A 21,779-nucleotide genomic window follows, 5' to 3' on the forward strand; every position below is an offset into this window, starting at 1 on the left:
TGTCCTAGGTCAAAACCCCAACTATTTGACACACAGCATGGAGCAGTTGCTTGTGCTTACATTGTGTTGCATTTGTATTTACCAGGTGGTCTGTGGTCATGCAGACAAATGCCTTGTTGTTAAGAGCAGATGGAGGTGTCCCCTATAGAAATTGTTCAGTTAGTCTGAATTAATATATTCAATACTTTCAGCTGGGGTCACCATGAGCACAAGATATAAGGTGAAGTGACAGTGTCTAGTTCTGTTAAAAATTTCCAGATTTGTGTCCTAGGATAAACTGGCTAGACTAATCAAGGTTCTTCTTTCCATACTGTTGTCTCCATAAGTGCTGCAAATGTCATCCAAGTAGATATCAAAGTCAAAGGGAGAGAAACAGACTTTTAATTTGTTACAGTACCATGTTGTCCTTCCTGATAGTTGCAGGCCTTTCCCAGAGGAAGTGCTCATGCTTCATTAAGGATGTAAGCTTTATTAGGATGGACGTCATCAGGTTCAAGTGTTAGGAAAAGTCACTGCTTGTTAACAAAGGCCATGGCCTTGGATAATGCAACTGTTCTCCTTACTGAAGGCTGTAAGGCAGTGTGGATGATACTGTTCTCCTTGTATTTTTTTTAAAAATATCCTGATCCTGCTTGGAGATCTTGTGTGATGCAATTGTCCTTCTCCAAAGGCTAAAAAGGAGAGCTTGAATGCTCTGTTTTCAGTAAATTCAATCACTCACCAGAGAAAAAGCCTAGCTGAAATTATTTCAGAAGTATGTGTGTAACTTCCAGTGAATTAATCCACAGCCTGCTATATACAAATAATATTTCCTTTAAGATTTCTTCTTCAGGTTTCAAATATAAGAAGTGCAGCAGCACAGCATACGCACTTGCAAGATTTTTTTTTTTTTTTAAAATCTTTTCCTTTCTGGCAGGATTGCTATTAAATGAAATTATTCTATGGTTCTAAGTATGAGTTTCAGTTTCTTTTTACATTAGAAGTGTGAACTTCAACTTCTTTCTATGCAGGCTTCCTTCTGCATGAGAGATGGAACTGGGGCTGATACTTCTAGTAACTTTTGTTTCCTGTCACCTTTATTTTATCCAACAACACTTCCTTCTCCAGTAGCTGTTAGGTAAATCCTTTCTTTCTTCTGTCCTCTGCCAGCAGCTGAGAGGAAACCTGAATGAATTGATAATGATACAGCATTGCATTAATTGCAGTTCCTGCTCCTTCTTCAGCCCATTGGCCATTCAGGCTTTCCAGTTCCAAGCAACACTCCAGTAGCTCTAATATGGCACTGAGGATAATATTTAAATATAAGCATCTTAGACAGTTACTCTTCTAGTTACACCACCGTGGCAGATACCGCAGTGGTCCAACATATCTCTGTGATTTGTGGAAAAAACTCCATGCTGTCCCAATGATTTCTTCATTTAGCCTAACTCACAGTTTACATAATAATTCACTCCAAGGTCTGATTGACCTCGAGTCGTTTTCTCCTTCTCATTTCCTTCTCGCCTTCATTTTTAGGCATGGACTTTTTGAAATCTGCTCCTGAATATACCCAAAGGTTGCAAGCACTTGAAAGCTAAGTGTGGATTCTGATCAAAATTTTACAAATGGTTTCCATTTTATTAAGGAGTCAGATTGAAGACCATTAATAAAATGGAAACTCTGCAGCTTAATCTAACCTTGATATATTTCCAGCCTAATGCATCTGCTTATAGCCCTGTCACCGCTGGATCTGAGCACTGAGAGCATTGTTGAATACATTTTCATACCTTTGCATTTTTTCCCCAACATCCCAAGATAGGCCAATTCTCTGCTGTTCCAGGCATCTTTCTTCCCCTGACTCTGGCTGGGGTTAGAAGACCCGTGCCAGCCTTTATTTGATAACCTGTTTGCTGCTAAGTGTACAGTTTGTTTAGTGGAAGAGGAATGATGCAGAAGGGACATTGAACTTGTGGCAGATTTTGAAGGTGACCAAGACCAGGTGCCATGTTCCTTAGTAACCTTCATGGAAACTTGTGCTGCTGAGCAACTCCACAGGGAAGCCCTGTCCAGACAACTAGCAGTGGTGGGGTGACCTAGCAGGATTCTGCAGGCCTGACTCGTGAGATTGCATTTCACAGAATTCACACTGCCCACCACCTTTGCCTCTGTTTTACCGTGATATTTATGTGGGGCCTTGTGTGAGCTGGTGTCTTTTCTTCCTCCCACCCAAAAATTCAGCTTTCCCAGTTGATGCACAGAGGTGACCTCAACTTCTTAGGCTGCAGGTCAGCTGCAAATCTGGATGAATGGTTTTATCGCTGATTTGTGAGTTATCCCTGAATGATAACTATCACACAACTGTAAGATATTTTTAATTAATGTAATTGTTTTACAGTTGTGATTAGAAAGTGGAATTGGGGGTGTTACAGGGCAAGTGTTTCTTCAGGCATTCAAAACATGTTTCTCCCAGCTCTTCCTGGGACTGAATGACCTTAGCAAATGAGTGAAATAATTGGCTTTGCAACATGGATCCAGTGTTTGGGGGTGATGGCAAATTTGCTTCCACTTGCAGTTTGTGCCTGAAAAAGCCCCATTTCCTCGTTTGCTCAGGTACCGTTACAAAGCCTGGTGCAAAGACCTTTCAGTGGTACCAAAAGAGGTCTCATCTCTCACCGCATCAGAGCACAAATCTCAGATTCCCTCTTCTGAAAGTGGCCTCTAGTTATAACACAAGTAAAATAGAGACGCTCTCTGCCAGACATGCACGGAGACTAGGTGTCTGTGCTGACACATCAATACAAAGAACTGTTATCAGAGGAAAATTTCTCCTTCTAAACCTGGGCTTAAACTAATATGAACAGACATATAAAGGCCCCGGTGGGTGACCTTTCTTCACACGAGAATATGTCTGCTCAGGGATTTCTTAGTTCATGTTAATTGATTGCCTGATGGGATTGATTAACTAATTGATTTACTGTGGTTTGTGATTTAACACAAAGATTGGCCTAGGGTAATCTTCAAAAGTTTTCAATGTGGAAAAGATACTTGGAAAAATCTGGCACTGGCAATGAGTCTTTCTGAGTGCAAATCCAGTGTCTTGTGTTGGATGAATCCCATCGCTGCGGGTGTAATACTTGGCATGAGGAATGCTGTATAGGCTGGGTTAGAGCAAAGCAAGCAGAGGAGAAGAGCGAATTTACAGCATCTTTGTTAACCTGTATTCATTTCATATACTCCTGCTTCGAGTTCGTGTTAATTATGCCAGTGGGGGAGGTATCCATCCTCTCTCTTACCATTTTGCAGGCAGAGGGAGAGGGAATACTGACAGAGTGTGTGCTTAAAATCATTGTCCTTTCCCCTCTTTCTGCAGGAGTGGGCTCCTAATCATTATTCTTCATGTGCTTCTGCTCCCCCCTCACCACCTTGTGTAGATACTCGTGCAGTTCTTACGGTGGGGGTGCAGGGAAAGGCAGGAAAACCCTCTCGGGAGAGCAGCCTTGCAGCAGAGAGTACCCCCGATGCTGTGGTTCACACGTGTCTCTGCCTCCTGGTGAAAAATGCCATTTAGTGTGAGGCACCAGAACCAAAATCCAGATCTGTATGACAATTCAAAAGCATGGTGCAAGCGCCTGGTGGCTGCAGTTGGAATGGTTTTCCTCTTGCTTATATAAACTTGTTTCAAAGAAATCCTGCTGTACACACACAGTGAGGGCGCAATAGACTTTCTATTCTCTCCCTGGGTATTTCTTGGTGCTTGGGAGACTTGGGAAAAAAAAAATATATATATTTCCTATTAATCTGTTTTGAAAATTGTCTTCCCGTATCAAAGCATGTTTAAAAAGCAGATTGCATTTGATAGCAGTAGCTAAAATGCAGTAAGAAGCAGCCTTTTGATCTGTTGCAAATAAACTCTTCTGCAGATAAATACGTTACAAGTGTATTTTTGTTCATTTGCTATCAAATTTAATAACAACCAGTGGAATTGAGTTCAACCAAAATGGTCTCATATCAGACTTTGAATACATACTTTTAAATATTAAAAGATAATGATTTGTATGGCATTGTTATATAATGCATTTCTTGTCTTCTCTTGTGTGCATGTGACGAATTCCAGTCGATAAGCCCAGGACTCTGGAGTCGGTTGTCTGGCTAGTTATTAAGATTAAGATAAGTGCTGAGAAGGGAAAGATACAGCACATTGTACTGCCCTGCTGGGACGGGGCCACCTCGGATTCCAAGTGTAAACAATGCATTAATTCTCCCTGGCTTATTTCAAACCCGAGGTGTACACTGTAAATATTTGGGAAATATGATGGAAAGAGTGTGGAAAGACTTTTCTATTTTTTATCCATTAAATGTTATTACTAAAAAGTGAACCTTACCTCCCCCTTGGGTCCTAATCATTATGCATCTGTAAAAACCCAAGACTAATTTCTGTTAATTACTTATGAAAAGCAACTTTTTTCTCCTTACCCAAGCCATAAAAAAGCAGACAGACATTTGGACGGCGTTATCACTAGTCACTTCATACTGAATGTGCCACAACAATAACAACATAATTAATGCTCACACAGCAGAGCTCAATTAGGGCTTGGGGAGGAGAAGGGGGCCAATACGACTGGAAGGTCTGAGCTGAAGAATACTGAAACTGATGCAAAGTTTCCTTATGATTTCAGTAACCTTTGAATTGGGTCCAAGATGAACGTTAGTGAGATCAGGGCTCTCTGAGCATGTTGGAGCTGTTATTGCTGGTGTCTCTGCAGGGGAACCTTCAGGACATCACTCTGCCTCTGCCAAAGGGGGAGAGGGAGAAAGCTGTCTGTTATTCCAAAATATTAATGAGATATTAAAAACAAGACAACTATCCTGAAGTTCAGTTGTTGATTCTCACTAACTTAAACATGAGCTTTGCTACAAATTGATAGTCAGTGCCTTCAAGGCAGTAAAGTCTAACTTGTCTGTAGGATTGCTGGGAGGAGTGACAGAAAGCAGTAATTTAGAAAGTGTGTTGAAGCTGTGTGCAGTGTAATGTAGACCACTGGGTAGCAATTAATTTTTGTTAATGAATTTAAAACTAGATGTATGGAAGTGGTTATATGAAATGTATATGCTGCTAAACAGCTAACTAGTCCTTGGGGTCTGCGTTGTCATTATCTGTATGTAAATCATTTCAGCCAGCACGATCTAATGAGTCAAAAACTGCTCTGAAACTGTGGCTGAGATTTGCAAGACACTTTTTGAAAAACCTTTTACCCTGCTTCATTGTGTGGCCCTTACAACGAAACTGTGTCTTATCCACTGGCTGATTAATCATGTCTTATGTGGAGACACTTTATAGGTTTTATTGTGTTTCAGAGGAGTTATTTCTAAACCCTAGGAATATCCCATGTTAGTGGAGATGGGAAATTAAGGAACATTCAAAATCATTCAAGAGAAAGAAGGAGCACAGCTGAAAGGTCCCCAGTGACCCCTCCTAAATCTTACCGTTCTTATGTGGCAGGAAATAGATCAAAGAAATAAAATAGTTAACTGTGAAAGGCTATCTGACTAAACCATGCACACCACTGTTTCCTGAGCATCAGAAAGTTCTATTATTGAATTAGAAGCTGTCTCTTTCCTTCATATGCTTGTTAAATCATTGTGCCTCCTTAGTTCCCCTAAGGTATATGCTACAATTTCCTCTTAACCAGCAATGAAGATAAATAGCTCCTGTATCTTTGCTGTTTACAGTTATCTTAGGCAAAACCAAAATTAGAGCAGAATCACTGCAGCATCACAGTGTCTTTACAGAATCTTGGGTATAGGACAAAAAGTTGGAATATCTCAGAAAGGATATATGATACATGAAAACTAAAATATGCATGTGTATGTATATGTATGTATATTTACAACTAATCACTAATAAGACCTCAAAAATAAAAATAATTAAAACAATAGATAAGCCTGATGTGCTGTAACCAGATAATGAAATGTACAGAGCAGACTGGAATATTTGGAATACCACGCTCTGTTTCTCACCTCTTTTTTCACGGCGTGGGCATTATATCATGGTTGTGTACATTCCAGTTAGCTGCAAGTGAGAAATCACTGCTGAGGTCGCTGAAATGTCAGTGCCACAGACGCTGAGGACAAAAATGGATGGAATTCCCTGTTAAAACTCTAATTATCAAAACTCAGATGATCCAAGAGGAAAAGGTCTGTGTCCTATATGCTCTGTACTGCGGTCTAACAGAGACACTGCCTGGCTGAAAAGCCATACAAACAAACCTGTGCCATAACCTATTTCAGATTTTAAAACACTGAGTAAATTTAGTCTCTGGCACACAAATACAGCTTTATGCTGTGTATTTGCTGAATACTCTTGAAACCGGCTACGTGGTTTTTAAGCTCTTTAGCTGAACCCTGTATGGTCTGAAATACCCAGGTCGTTAGCATTCCTGCCAGTTTGATATGATGGAGACCTTTACTTGAACTGACCTCAGAAGGAATAGAAGACTAATTGAGGCAGCCCTAGTTCTAGCTCTCTAGAGGTGTAAAACTGCAAATGGTATCTGGTGCATGCATAAAAAGGTTTACATAGGGAAGAGGGATATGGGAAGGAAAAGAAAGACTTTTCTTTCTCCATGTCTCAGCAGCCTATTCCCCCTTCCCCCTGAAGCTTCAAGAAAAAAAAAAATTCCCATCTTAATGTCATTGCATGGTAAAATAATAAGCAAAATAAAAGATAAAAAAAAGGGAGTGCACCCAAACAATCCAGAAGGTGAAATTAAGACAGTACTTGGGTGCCTCAGGGCTGTAATTAAAACTATCTAGATAAAAAGAGATATTCTACCTCAGATTTATGCTTTGAGAAGAAAAAGTCTGAAAGTAAAACACAGCAAAAGAAATCCGTAATTCCAATGTATTCAAGTCACCCATCAGAAGAAATGGCATTAATTCAGGTACCCAATTACTGTAATGTGGTTCAGAGCACCTCAATAGGTGTTTCAATCTCAAGCCAGGACTAACATTTGTAATCCTTTAAATGCACTTAAGAAATTGATGTTACAGCCCCACAATCTGTTAGGGGCCTTGCTTCCTGGCTGATTGCAAAGTATCCCACCATTAATTGGATCATCAGAATGTGATCCGCGTTCTGGTCCCCGGATTATGTAAGACTGACTTTGCTCTGACGCGCTGAACCAGAGGCTTCTTTTGCTGGATATTTTGACCCTTAATGTAGATAAGTGGTATTTTTCATCAATCTTAGATTGCATTAAAAAAGGGAAATGTCAGTTCAATGTGGGGCGTTTAACTTAATTCAACATCTTTTAATTTAATACCTTAGAAAAGTTAGTCCGTCTCCGACCTGCCGGAGACTTCTGCTGATGGAATGGTTTGTGGAGCAGGGCTGGAGGCACGTCGTTCCTGCTCCATAACACAGTCAGGTCCCAAGAGTCTATGCATGCTTCATCCCTATATGAAAGGAAAAAGTAGAAAAAAACCACAAAACCCAAAAAACCCCAAACCAAAACAACAACAAACCCCCCTCTCCCCCCCACTCCAGAATGGTAACCTGGCCATGCTTTATCAGATTGGTAATGAGTTTCCTCAGCTTCTTTGGACAGTTCCCTAATGACTGCTCTATGTGCCTGAGGGAAAAGAGGCCAAAAAAAAAAAAAAATTCAGTGTTTACTCCCCTTTTTTTTTTTTCCTTGAGCTTCAGGTTTTCTTGATTTTGTTTTTTTAATTTTGTGTGTTTTAATTAATTGGCTCAATATTCTTAATGTGCTTTAGTGCTGCAATAATGGCTGGTCTGAAAATCCTCTACAGAGACTAAACCTAAAATCCTGTTGAAAATATGGGACATTTTTTTCTGACAGAAGGAGGCTTTATCTCAAAAAAAAAATTATATATATATTAGCAGAATAGGAACAGGACATGTTGTAACACTTTTTTTTCCCCTCTTTTTTTTTCGTGTACTGCATCATGAAAGCCTTCCTAGTGCTTCTTCTCCTGATATTGAGTGTGTTTATCCCAGTGGTACAGACAGAAGTTCAAAGGTGTCTGCAAGGTTGCCTTTTTTTTTTCCCAATGAAAACAGTAAGTTTCCCAGTTTTCTGAACATTGCAGTAGGCATCAGATTGATCTGAGTTTTACTGTGGCTTTGGGAAAACCATTACAGGGTAGGGTGTCTCTGGGGCTTGTGAAGATGTTGAGGTGAAGAGAATAACATCAGGTATCATGATCAAGGCTTGGTGTTTCTCCTGGAACTGATGCTTAGTAATCTTGGGTATGGCAATGATTTCAGTAAAATTAGTACTCACTACCTACATTATATATATATAGATATATATGTGTATGTTAAAAATCGCTGTTAGAATCTGACATTTTTGGTGTCTCAGAGAAAGAGCAACCTCTTTTCATCTGTGTCACACAGAGGCAGAAACTCATGGAAGTCATCTGCAGCCGAGGCTGGCTGACTTAGGTCTCCATTTTTTTGTTTTCTGTCAAGATCTCGGTCTCATTTTTCCCACTCTCCCCTCTCCCGCTTCTTTTGCAAGGCATTCAAATTTAGTGTCATACTGTGGGCACTACTGAGGCACAGCAATGGTGAGGAGGTGGCTGGACTTCATGATTCACTGTCATCTTCTAGGCTGTGAGAATTTTTTTAAGAGGTCTTTAGAATTTTACAGGTTGAGAAAAAAAAAAGCTTTTGAGGCAAGACATTTGTTTTGTGAGAAGTGTTTGATCCCAAGGAGAAGCAGATGGAAGAGTGTGGCTCTTGTGCTTCCCCACTCTCCTGCTGGCCAGGACCTATTCAAAGTCTGCCATGTAGGAAAAAAAAAGGTCAAAACTTTGAGGCAAAGAGTTTAATCATGAGGTTTGGGACAGTCTTGTTAGACATCTCATCCATGTGGTTTTTGCAATCACTTGGGATGACACCCTGTGAGTTTTCTTAGCTTGTTAGAGAACATAGCTCTCCTTGTTTTAGTCCACACAATTTAGGTTTTGTAGATTGGCAGAATACCTAGATTAGCCTTCCCGCTGGATTCAGAGACTGCAAATACAGATACATAAAAAGCCTTTTGGTGGGAGATATTTTTGTGATCTTGAACACAGGCAGGAAGAGAACTGGTCTGGCATTTGGATTGAGATGCCTTGTTAACAATTAATTGTGCATTGAGCAGGAGGAGGCAGTTTCTGGTGCTGCATTGGTGGTTTGGGTCCGTGTTGCTGTTACTCATACAAGGTATGCGGTTCATACGTAAGTGCCTGACCTTGCTGGCTGTTTCCCCTCTCCCTTTTTTTCTCTCTCATTTTTTCCTGATATGAACTGAATAGGCAGGCAGATATATCCAGTTCTGGTCAGCCTAATTGGCGCTAGAGGTGATATGGTGCTACACCAGGACAGGGTAACCTTTAGGTTTAGGCTCCTGGCTGGAGCCCAAGAAATACGTGTGCTCCCAGCAGCTCTCTGGCTGGTGCCTTTGAATCACATTGTGTATTGGTCATGGTGGTCTTCTCTCATTGCACTTGTACAGCTCCTGGTGCAGGAGGATCTCACCTGGAACAATAGATACCCCTGAAATGTAAGTAAGAGCCCTGGATAGAGATTCCTATAAGCAGGTGACCAGCTTTCAAAAATCCAATATTCTTCTACCAAGCGTGTTTCATGTTACAGTTGTTTGAATATCTGTGTTCTCCTTAGAACTGCCCCCATGGATGAAGAATGTGAGTTCCTCCTGTAATATTACATAGTTGCTCCACTCACATGTGAAGAGAAGTCTGAAGATGTATACTTAATATATTATCCATAAGGGAATTACACCGGTTTAAGCTTAAATATTTTAATGGGCAGCGTTGAATATTTGGCCATGTTCAATCCTGGCATAAACAGAATCACCTTTCCTGACGTGAGTGAAGCTCTTTCTACTTCTGCCAGACCTAAGTTTAGGTTGGAGACTTCCAGTCTCATAACTCGGCTTGTTCAACACCAATACAAAGCTCTTTTATGAAAAGAGAAATATAAAGCAATATAGGCAAGTCTATAATTACTTTGGCCACAGAACAAACATATTGTTTCTTCCTGCCTGGAAGGGCCTAACCTTCTGCAGGGAGGGTAGGATCTGTGATACCTCCGGTATTGATAGCGTTCCTACAGCAACTGCACTTTCCAGCAAGCTTTGTACTAGCATAAGATGCTTCTGAGTTATTCCATTGTGTGGAGGGGAAAGGAAACTGTCGCTTGTGGCAATGCCTTCCTGGGCAATTGATTTTAAACTGTGCATCTCAGGGTGTTTTGCTGTATGGAGTTGCACTGGAAATGCTTCACTTCCAATCTGTTTAATTGGAGTCTTGGGTGACACTTCTCTGTGGCTTTATCCACGGATAGAAATATGATATACATTTTATCTTTAAGTACACTACAAGGTTGGAGAGTAAAGTTGAGTTTGCTCTGAAGCAGATATATTGGCTTCCCATGCTTTGAAGACAAATGGAGGCTCATCCATCGCTGCTACACCAGTATGCTGGTGCTGTTTCTGGCTGCTTTGGGTTAGGATTTCAGTTTGCCCTTCCTTCCTAATGGGGTCCCTTGGTGGAGAATGCCATCCAAGTGCAGGATGGATGAGGTGCCCTAAGGACCTGTATCAGGCTTGCCTTTTAAGCAGTTCCTTGCTGAACTGTGAACTGGACTTTCCTTGGAGTGCTGTGTGAGGATATGAATTCAACTTTGAGACAAAGAAAGGGAACAAACACCACATACACCAGCATATATCAGCCTGAAAGCACACAGTATTTGGTGGCAGTATTCATATGCATCTAAAATTATTTTCTTGTAATGTCTTCAGTGTTTCCCCAGGGCTCCGTTCTTTGTTCCAACTCCCTGTGGAAGAGGCTGAGAAAAATGGCTGATGTGTTCGCTTCGGCCACTGTCAGCGCCAGGCTCGCAGCAGAATTAATTCTGTCCTCCCTAATGACCATCAGTTACCTCATTGCCAGGGAAGGGGCCCCTCTGTCTGCAGGATCACAGTAATGAAGTTTGGTTACGCAGGAAAACACACTGCAAAGGCTGGAGTGTTCCTGCTTGCCTGTATGGCTGGCTGATACAGGTTTCTCTGTTGGGTGGCACTTACCTGTCCCGGGGCGGCTATCTATGAGCAGCTGGCATGCCTGATGTTTGGCACGTTACTGCTTTCGGTTTTTCTTTGAAAACTAAGCCACATGTTTCCTTCATGTTATGGGGAAAAAGATTTAAAAGAAGTGGGCAGGATGAGACAAACCCACATGCTATATCCATTGTGATCGTGTCCTTCACTGGGGTTCTCGGTTCCCTGAATATGTTTGTGAGACCAAGTGAGTTTCTATACATATGGAATATTTCTTTACATTGGGCTGTGTGCTCTTTTGGGGATTGGACTTTTATTTAAATTCATGAGTCCACCTTTCACACAGGTCCAAATGCACAAAATGCAAATATTTTTCAAGGCAATGTTGCTTATTTTCAGCAACTTCACACCATCTTGCACAATGGTGCAAAACTAGTTCCCTGTTTCTATCTCCCAGGCTGGCACACACTATGAACTTTACCTGTGCAGTTAGTTGGATGCTGTTGATAAAAATGTAGGAGAAAAGTGTCCTAGAAGGGAGCACTAATCAGCAGATTCTGCTATGTTGTGAGCAATAGCTCACATGTACTAGGGTGTGAAGCTGAGCACATCCCTTTTAAATGGTTGGTTTTGGTTTTAGTGTTGAGCCCAGCTGTTCCTTGAAACACTCTGTACAGTACAGTAATTTAGAGTGTAATGATCTTGCATAAGGAGGCAGATGTGAATCACAGGTGAACTACTTCTGAATGATGGCAAGGGTGTGAGCACTCCCCCTGCCCTTGTCTTTCCCCTCCCAGTCTCTCAGTCTCCTAGATTTATTTTCTTGTCTCCCAGATTTATTTTCTCGTCTCCCACTGCTTTTTTGTAACACAGGTGGGCATGTTCCAGTATGAGTCTGATGAGCCTGCTATGCACTGGTTAATCACGGTTCTCATGGTTGATTTTAATGTCTTTTTTCACTTTGTCCTACCCTAAAAGTGTATGTCATAGAGTGAGAAGCAAAACAGAGAACATGTCTTCACCCAGGATTTGGAAGTGGTAGGAAATGACCTCTTAGCCTTCTTTTGCTTTTCAGATCTTTAAGCCCTAAGCCACCCTAAATCTACTGTCCCTATAAAAAGCTGCATTTTAAAAGGCTTTAGGAGGCTTGCTGACCTTGCAACCTACTTTGTAAGGAGTCTGCACCCACAGCTATTAAACAAAATTAATTTCAGCACTTTTAAATTGTTAATCTTGCAAAAGACAACTTGCTTGCTCTCCAGTGATCCCACAGGTCATCATTCTGTGAGCTGCAAGCCATCACCAGGGTTCATGGCTCTCAACATCGTGAGAATGCTTGTGGTCTCCCAAATGCCTTGAAAAATTAATTCCTCTGCCCTCCACGTTTCCTCCCCAGCAGCTCTTGGAGATCTGGGCTCTTCATGAGCTTGTTGTGTGTAGCAGCTATTCACCAGTAGCCCCGCTGCAGATAATTCTCGTTTTGAAGTTACTCTGTCCTAACTCAGTTGCTTCTCAGCTCACAGGAATGAACTTGGGGCAGCAGGACATGAATTCAGGTAGGAAGTGACAGGTTTTGTCTTTGGAGTGTTAGGGTTTCTGTTGAAAGGGTGATGTCTCTGAAGTTATGTTTCCCCGTATCTGTGCGGCAGATGCTTTACCAGGTATTAATTTATTTTGAATCTTCTTAAGTGTATTTTTTCTGCCTGGCCATGAAACTCGAAAATGTTTCCCTTTTTCCTCCAGGTGGGGTATGTATGAATGCACTGGGGGTGGGGGAGAAAGTGCACACTGTATTTGCTATTATCATGCCTGGTTGTCCCTGCTCCTTCCACCTCTTTTGTCTCTGCCACTCAAGCCAATTTCAGCCATCCGCCAACTCTCATTTGGGATAATAGCCTCTCTTTTTACTGTTGTCTTGTCATGTTTGATTCGGCAGCACAAGGGTTTTAAATTAGCCAAAACGTTTGCATGCTGGGCTTACTCCGCTGCCACTACCAGTTGTAGAGCCACTAAACCACTTGATGCTGAAATTGATGATTGCTCGGAAGGAATAAGAAATTGTTGGTGGCTACCGGGAAGATTCATTCACGCCGAGCCCCTTTTAAGAAACCTGGGGGGGAGGGAGAGAGAGATTTCCTTCAGTTTCCTGCTGCCTGGCTGGTGGTTGCATTGTGCTTGTGCCAGGTTCCTGCTGAGTGATTACAGCCTTGCTAGCCTGCGTAGTTCCTGTGATTTCAGCATAAAAACAGAAGAAGAAAAATATAGAGGGAAAGGAAGGGAGGGGGATAAAGCTCCAAAGACTTGCAGTTCAATTCAGTAACACAGAATTGTGAAGTTTTAACTCACTGCCCGCCTTTTTGTTGTTGTTGTTATCTAATTTATTCCCCTGGCTAAAAGTTTACTTGTTAGAAGTTTTACTCTGTAGAAAAACTACTGTATTGGCCTGCCTTTGTTGGTGATACTAAACCCACAGCTGGGCTGTAAGCAGTTTTTAATATTCTCTGGATTAAAAATGATCCATCAACAACGCGATCGGGGATCACCAAGAAACTATACAAACCTCCTAGTAATACCCCTGTATGCCCCCCTAAATGCCTTTTACTTGTTTACATTAGTGTTTAAAGACATGAGGGGCCAGAAGTTATAAGGGAAAAGAAGATGACAGTGCTTGAGAAGCCGTACAAAGAGAAAATAAATGTGGGATTAAATGTGAACAAGTAGGATGGTATGATGGATATAATTATATTTCAGAACTACATACAATCACAAATGCAAAGTGAAAGAATCTTATATTTCTATTGAGTGGATTTCTGTTTGAAGACGGAGTATTTTGTTATTTTAGCTTATTTTTCACATTCCACCACTAACTCCTGGGTTCCAGTGGTGATAGGTAGTCACGTGGTCAGAAAGGTCAGTGAGAGACCCAAGTGTAATGGCTCAGGGTTTCCAAGTCCGAAGACAAACATTATCTATCAGAAAATACTAGCAATTGTTATTTTAAAACAAAACAACCAACCAGACCCTCTATTAGCCATATCTGCAAGTTCCCAGACCGTTAGAGACATGACTTCAGATATATAATTCATTATACAGTGTCACAAGTAAGACCCTAAATAAACACGTGGGAATACGATTGCATGGCATCCAAGCCAAGAAAGATGTTCTCATTGTATCCAGTATTGCTAACATTATTATTACTAATATTCTAGCACTTTTTTCCTGATTACTAAGCCACATGTTCTCTTGCAAAATACGACCTTTTTCTGCCAAAAGGAATAAGAAAAAAGATCTTGTAAATTTGAAGGTGTTGGCATCCAACTTTATTTCTCTTGCATGTAATAAATCCTGAAGAAATCATGTGAATGACTCAAGCTCTAAAAATACAAATCTAACTAAGACACTAAATCTCTAGGGCCCAGCAGTGGTGTGCTGTTGTGCAAGCCCAGCTCTAAGGGCTTCTGTCCATGCCAATTAGCAGTAGGTTGGAAAGCCAGGCAACCATGATGGGTTTAGTCCCGTTATCTAACTGCTGCACTGTTCAGAATTGCTGATTTCCCTGCAAAATCATGACAGATGTATTACAGGAAAATATATTGGTTGAGTAGCTAGTGAGAGAGTTAATGCAAGGGATAATAAGTAGCTAAGGCTACGTCCTCCAGCAGGCTTTGATGTGGTTTGATAATATATGGGACGGGTCAATCTGCCCTATTAGCAAATGTAGCCAGTTTATGCTCTACATACAAACTAGAGATTTGATAAAGCACTAAATTAGTTTTCACAAGGTATTAGATGTTAGATACTTAATGGGATCATCATGCTTTTGCTACACTTGGTTAGGATGTGTTCTGTAACAGAAGCATGCAGCAGCATGACATTTCACCAGGAAAGGAGGCACGTCTTGTGACTGAATCACGAGTCTGGGAATTAGAACGTCCAGGCATTGCTTGGCTTCTGAATTACTGTCTGACTTGCAGAGATGTTTCTCTTTTCACATCTGCAGAATGGGGCTGCGTCCTTCCCTTTCCTCTTTGCCTCCTTGCAAAGCCACCCCTGCTTTCAAAGTGTGGTTTTTTTCATCCTTGGGAGCAAGTAATCATAAATCTGTGACGCTTCAGTTACATGAGACTAATCCTGTCCCACTCAGTAGGTGCTGGGAAAGTCCCTAGACTTGATGTCAGAGAATTTACAGGTTCAAGTAAATCTGGGTAAGAAACTTTAGTAGATTGTGAAAGGAGAAGCTCAGGGTTTTGATGTAGTGCTCCCCAGCTGTGCTCTGCATTTCCTCTGGGCCTGTAGTCAACTAGTAATTTAAAATGTAGCTGAAACCAATAGTTTAGGGAAGCCACTAACATTTTTATAGTTAAAAATCCATTGGCAGGATATGTCATTTGTGTACAGATCTGCGTACCTGTACCTATTCTAGCAGTGGGAAATGTGGGTGAAGAAGTCAGCCTTTCTGGGGCTACACAGCAAATCAGTCTGAAGTGGGTCCTTGGTCTGACCACTCCCTTATCTGAGCTGTTGTTTGGTCCACTAAATGCTGTGGGTTTTGTCTTGCTAAATAAAAACCTAAAACTGCTGGCAGTAGTGTATGCCCACAGCTGCCTTCAGAAAACTGTGCTTTAAAACCCATTAAGTGTTTTGTGTTTCTCACATGGACCTAATTTTTTGCAAACACTATTTTACCCTCTGTTTACAGACACTGTTCTTAAATACATTTGGAATGCATCATTTTACTTTCTGTAACATCTCACTGCGTATGCAAGTAACTGATCCTGAATGACCGCTGCCAGGCTTTGCACTTCGAGCGCTCGGGAGACATTCCTGCCTTTTTGTGAAATGCAGCAGGAGTGTCATGTATAAAATGATCCTGTTTGAAAGGATAGAAGCTGTATCCCAATATAGATCACAGTGGAAAATGACTCAAAATTACATGACAGCTTCTCCCCCATTTACCTTCCTCCCCTCCCTTTCCCTTTCTCAGCCTGTTTCCCAGTTGGGCTGTGGTAAGAAACACATCGTGTATTGTGACATTTTAGTTTACTGTTACTAATAATCCCTTTGCATCTTTCATTAGCATGTTATTTATAGGATTGCAAAAGGGCATTGGTACCACTCAGCCTCTGAGTGATGCTGCCACTGTCCCAAGGATTGAGATGATTTTAAAGGGGGCTGGGTTGCACTCTGGCCCTGGCAGTGGGCTTACCCAGCTCCAGCAGAAGCCTTGGGCTAAAATCCCATGATTTAAACTCCACAGAGGCCAGTGTGGACTTTAGGTGCTTTTATAAACAAGAAGACTTTGCCTCATAACTCCTGCTAAGCCTGCACCTGATGAGCTGCTCGGAGCTGGAGGGCTGTTTTCCCTAATAAATTCCTTTTTTTGAACCCACTTGTTAGTCAAGCGTTGTGCACACTAACTACAGCGAGGGCCCTGGGCATAAATTACTCTCACGTGGCACTGTCTCCAAGCAGCCCCCCAGTTATGGATTACTTTGTTCTCGACTTGACAGGAACATAATTAGAACTGTTGATGAAATCTACCAAATTGTTCCTCCGTGGCCTCAATGGTCAGGAAATTTGGCTGAGTCGTATTTGTCACTGATGTAAAGGCTCTAAACACTTCATATTAACTATGTTATTAATGTGCCCTCTAATCTGTCCGTGAATTGGTAACACTTGGAGGGAGCTTGTGCTCTAATAGCACCTTGTGATGAATTCATTGTAATGCTGCTCAAAAGTTTCTGGAGGGTGGGGGAAAAAAAAAAAGGAACCTTAATAAAAAATGAACATTTCTAGGTTGTTTCTTTTTTCTGTATGTGAATTTTTATGTTGTACAGTTTTGTTTTGTTTTGCTTAACTGGAGATTCATTTAGGCTTTACATTGACAGACCGTTTTCTGTTCTATAGGATTTGCTGACATTTGGGCTGTTTCATTGCCAGAGGAGGCTTTGTGTGTCCCAAAGGAAGTGAGTGATCTGGCCATAACAAATCCTGCCAAAATATTTTAACACCGTTACGATTTTCTAATGCAATGCGTAGTGAATGTGACTAGAAAAGGATGGTGAGTCCATGAAGGGGGTTCGCTCCCTCTCCTCTGCGATTTGTCCGGTGGAACGAGCACGCCGGAGCTGCTGGGGGGTGGGAGACCGCAGCCAGCAGTGGGAGGGGTGTTTGCCTCCTGAAGTGTGTCACTTCAGGTGCAGCAAGGGCTCAGGCTTAATCCTTAAAGCAACCTTTTAAATTTTGGTCCTGCTCTTGAAGTTTGCTGGAGTCCAGGGCCATCAGAGACAGCATTTTAGTCATGTGAGAAAATGTGCTTTGGCTGCTGTAAATGTTCAGTAAGTTTAAAAGGGAAATGTGTTAGGTACTTGTGGATGAGAGAGGGGTTAGTGGCTGAAGGTCCTAGAAGTTGACAAACTCTTACCTTCACAATGAAGGGTTGTCTCGTACTTCAGTATAGTTTTGAGGAACATTATGGTGGCTCTTAACTTTATAAGCAACTCTGCTTAAAGTGCTAGAACACAAAATTAAGAGTTCTCACATGTAGTGTTCAGGGGATAAAGGCAACTCAGACAACCCAATGTTCAGCTTGGAGCTGTAGGTATGGGAAAACTGAAATTTGTATTACCGAGCTATTCTCTAGAGCAGCAGGTAAAGTAACTGCTGTTTTTTTAATACCTGGGTGATTTGTTTCTATTAAATTTAATACTATCCACTCCCCTCTCTCTCTCCCCAATCGCCCCCCCCAAAACCAACCCAAATATAACTTAAGTTAGTATTTGGTAGGCAATTTAAAACTTAAAACCAGTAAGCAGTTTAAAATGTGCTGACTGCAGGATATCAGCCAACATCTTGTGCCCAACATACACCACGTTGGATTACTCTGGCAATTGGCTTCTGCACCAGGGTAAACTTGTGTGTCTTTAGTCAATTTTACATTTATGTGCTTAAAAATAAACGAAGTAGCTGGCCATGTGCACCAGCAAGTTTTGCTTAAGGTAGGAAAGCTACTGACAAATAGAAAACTTGAGCATGGCCACAGCTCTTCCTCAGATGGCCGTAAGTAAAGTCAGGCCTTTTGCTGTTGATGGTGTTTCCCACTTGGATGTTTCCCTGTTTGTTTGGTTTTGAATACCAGACAGAATTGCAAGTTCTCATGCTCATCTCCTGAGCCCTTGTCCAGATTTTCTGGGCTCACACAAACATCCTATTGCCTGTGGCCACCACACATGGCATTTCCCAGCTCCCAGGGGCAATGATGCTGTCACCAAAAGGAGGGAAGTGTTAGCCTGGGAGTTAGGACTTACTTTGAGACTTTATTTTAGGATCTTAATATTAGTAAATGAAATGGGAATCTTAACTCTGCATTTTTCTCATGCAAATCAATCTATTTCTAGTAATGAGCAATTTAAGTTTTTTTTTTTTAATATTGTAGTTGCCATCTCGGGAAATCAGGATCAGAATTCAGGATGCTCAAATTAGGTGTTAGTGCATACAGATATTCTGTTGATGAATCTATTATTAGAATGAAGTAGTATTTTCCATGGGTCTGTTTCTTTTCACTGCTTTTGTCTCTTTTCCTCTCTCAGGTAATTTTGTCTAAGTTTATTCTTCTATTCTTTAATTTCACCTCACCATTTAATTCATTTCTACCAAAGCCATGGGCTCTTTAAGGACTTTCTAAATGATTAGATCTTGTTACTTATTTGCAGTGTGTTCAAAACTGAATTGCATTTTCTTTTGTCATAGTCTTGGTTTATCACTGTTCTAAAATGGGACGTTATTTGGGGCATTCTACCCAAAAGCATTCTTTATGCTGTCCTGGCTGTACTTCATCTGTTTTTCTAATATGCATTTGCTACTAAAAGTTTTCTATAAATGAATGAGTATTGTATTATGCTTGAATGTCATTCATTTTCTGTGTTTGGGGTTTTGTTTTTTTGGGTTTTTTTTTCTTTTTTTTTTTTTCCTTTAGTTTCTAGTGGAAATATCATGTTGTGCATCCTGTACATACAAATCTAATTTGTCATTCAGTAGACCCAAATGCATGAGGAGCAGAGCTTAATCCTGACTTCACTTGTTTAAGAATAGGAAGTAAAACTACTTCTGTGAAAAACAAGGCTCTTACTCAAGGCGGGGAGGCGAGGAATGGGAATTTAATACCAGAATTGGGTCCTATAATATTAATTTGGTCAAACTGTTTGCTCTCATGGTGTCAGCTGTGGAGAGCATATGCTAGGAGATGCTCGTGTTCAAAATCAGGTTGCATAGTTAATCATTCTAAGAAATAGACTTATCACTTCATAAACTCTAGGAAAGACTGTTTTCTTTTCCAAACATTTAAATTACTGAGCCGTTTTATACATTAAAACCCAATTATGACTTGCATGGTATTTCAAAGAGTTTTCAAAGCTATTTCTTCTAAGAACTGTGCACAGTCTGAGGCTTTAGCACTGAGTGGATCATATTTTCAACTGTATCAACTGTGGAGTTTTTTTCTACCACAATAGTGTTTTGAGAATGTTCATTACCAGGCTAATCAGTACAAATCCCAAGCAGCCAGTTCCAGAATATGCTGCATGTCCCCTAAAACTAGCAAACTAAAATCCCAGTGTGGCCATTGAGCACCAGGATATAGCTTAAAAATACTTTATTTCCTTTTTCTAAGATGATAATGACCAGGTTAAAGTAAAGGTTTATTCTGCCACCTCTTTTCTGCCACATTATGCAGACTATGTGCAAAACGCATTGAGAGAGAAATAGAAATCAAGGCATGTTGCAGGATTTTAGGGAATGAGATTCACCTGCTACTGATCAGAAATACCTGTTTTAAACACCACCTTTTTTCTTGGGGCCAACTTAGTACTTGAGCTAACTGTCAGTTTAAAAAAAAACCCCAAGAGTCCAGAACTCCAGAATAATCTTTCATCTTACCCATTTGGGTGCTGGTTTATCAGCAGAGAAGTGTATGTGGATCAGATCACACTAATTTGCTCAGGAAATGACCAGTGTGGTTGTGTATAGTGCAGTAGCCAGGGAGGGGTGTGTTATAAATATGAAGGCATAAAAAATGCATGTGACACTGGCACCACGATGAGAACACTTACCAAAGGTACCCAGTCCTGAGTATAGAAAGTTATTACCAGAGCTTTTGGGAATTAATAGGATGGTGTTTGGTAAATGCTGTATTCCCAAATCACGGCTTAGCTACCACGGATATCAGGGCAAACAAGGTTTGTAAGATGAAGTATTCCTACTTTAAGGGCCAAATAAGAGAGAGAGAGTAAGTTTTCAAATCAGAAGCTGCTTTATAAAGACTTTTATGGACCAAGGATCGCTGTATAGGAAACAGCAAAGCTGTTTGCTTTAACAGAGAGATACAGAAGGGGACTAGGTGGTTCCTCACCCCACTCGTTCTGTATCTTACAGCAGAGCTGAAGTTGAGATGAGAGCCTGGTGCTTCTCTTCATGACAAGACTGTATGAATGAAAGGTTGCAAAGATACTAGAATTTACTAAGTCAAGTCATACTTGTCAATGACTTCTCTTGCTAGATATTTAAAGTTCAAGTGCTTGTTTGCTTTAGTTAAGTGCTCTGAAGTGCTTTTGAAAGTGTTGGCCCATTTATATAAACAAATTGCGAAACTCTATTGATGGTCTTCCTAGTCAGAGTGTGTTACCCAATATTTGAGTATCCTTCCTTGAGCCCCAAAAAGATTTGCACTAGCAACTTCTAACACACATGAGGCCTTGTTAATGGGACATTGTGTAATTTTATCATAGACGTTGCCAGAAATGCAGTTTCTTGGTTGCACACAACCTTGAGGAGAAAATAAGAGGGGAGTCAGTAGCTCAGAAACTTACTTATCCAGAATTTAAGTGTGACTTGAGAAGAAGAACAAGTTGGAGGCCCAATTTCCTCTTGGAACATTTGCAGTGGGGAATTAATACTTACATCTCTCCCACAGTTTTTTCCCCTCTTGCTCAGCTATGCTAACTCAGGAATCTCTTTTAGTGCTTGGAGTCAGGCAACCAAATTTGAACACTTTCTCAAACCATGGGAAAATCCTGTTTGCACACATATGGCCACTCACAGAAAGAAGGGAAGCTACCAACACTGTTAGTGGAGGTGAAAGCTGGGATGGTGTTCAAGTGCTTCCCCCCAGTGATCCCCTACCAGGCAGTGTTGTAGTGCTTCCTTACTAGTTTTTCTCATCATAACATTGCTCTTCTGGAGTGATGTCCTTTAACCTAATGATATTGTTTGATACTGAAAGCCTTAGAATGTCATAAGATTGTATATTGAAAGTTAGCCTTTTTCTGTGGATAAAGAAACACGCATTATTTGGAGGGATCACTGGAGAGACCTTGTCCAGTAAGATCAGGGCAGTTATCTCCAGGAAAAGTAAACTGAATGCCATCAGCAACTATCCCCCAAAATGCAACATAGTGTGAACAATAGGGATGTAGCTGAGTGCTATCTTAAAACTAAAACTGCATCCTTCTTTAAAAAAATAAAAAGCAGCTTGTCTTAATAATTTTAATCTGCATGTGTAGTCTTTTTACCTACCTTATGTACTATTGGCGAGATTCAGGGGGTGTCATAAGCAGGTGAATTTAGAGCTGTTGCTAATTTAAACTGCATTTAATAAAACACAAGTTTGAGATATCTTACAAATCAGTGAATGTGGCATAGTTTGAAGATTGCTTT

The 21,779-nt window shown here is 40.9% G+C and overlaps 1 protein-coding gene across 13 annotated transcripts in view; it reads left to right on the forward strand.

The window, feature by feature from the left end:
- The window catches only part of ESRRG (estrogen related receptor gamma), a 390,917-nt gene that overhangs the window by 145,491 nt on the left and 223,647 nt on the right, over positions 1–21,779 (forward strand). For 5 of the 13 annotated variants that reach the window (XM_082303286.1, XM_082303289.1, XM_082303287.1 and 2 more), the window contains one exon: positions 16,977–17,130. The exons of 5 other annotated variants lie outside the window; for them this stretch is intronic. In XM_082303286.1, coding sequence (XP_082159412.1) covers positions 17,096–17,130 — 35 coding nt within the window. In that variant the 5' untranslated portion in view covers positions 16,977–17,095. The remainder of the gene's footprint in view (positions 1–16,976; positions 17,131–21,779) is intronic. 3 more of the 13 variants (XM_082303277.1, XM_082303276.1, XM_082303279.1) reach the window with 1 other exon arrangement.

Source organism: Coloeus monedula (genome assembly GCF_965178545.1).
Source record: "Coloeus monedula genome assembly, chromosome: 2".
NCBI classification, from domain to species: domain Eukaryota; kingdom Metazoa; phylum Chordata; class Aves; order Passeriformes; family Corvidae; genus Coloeus; species Coloeus monedula.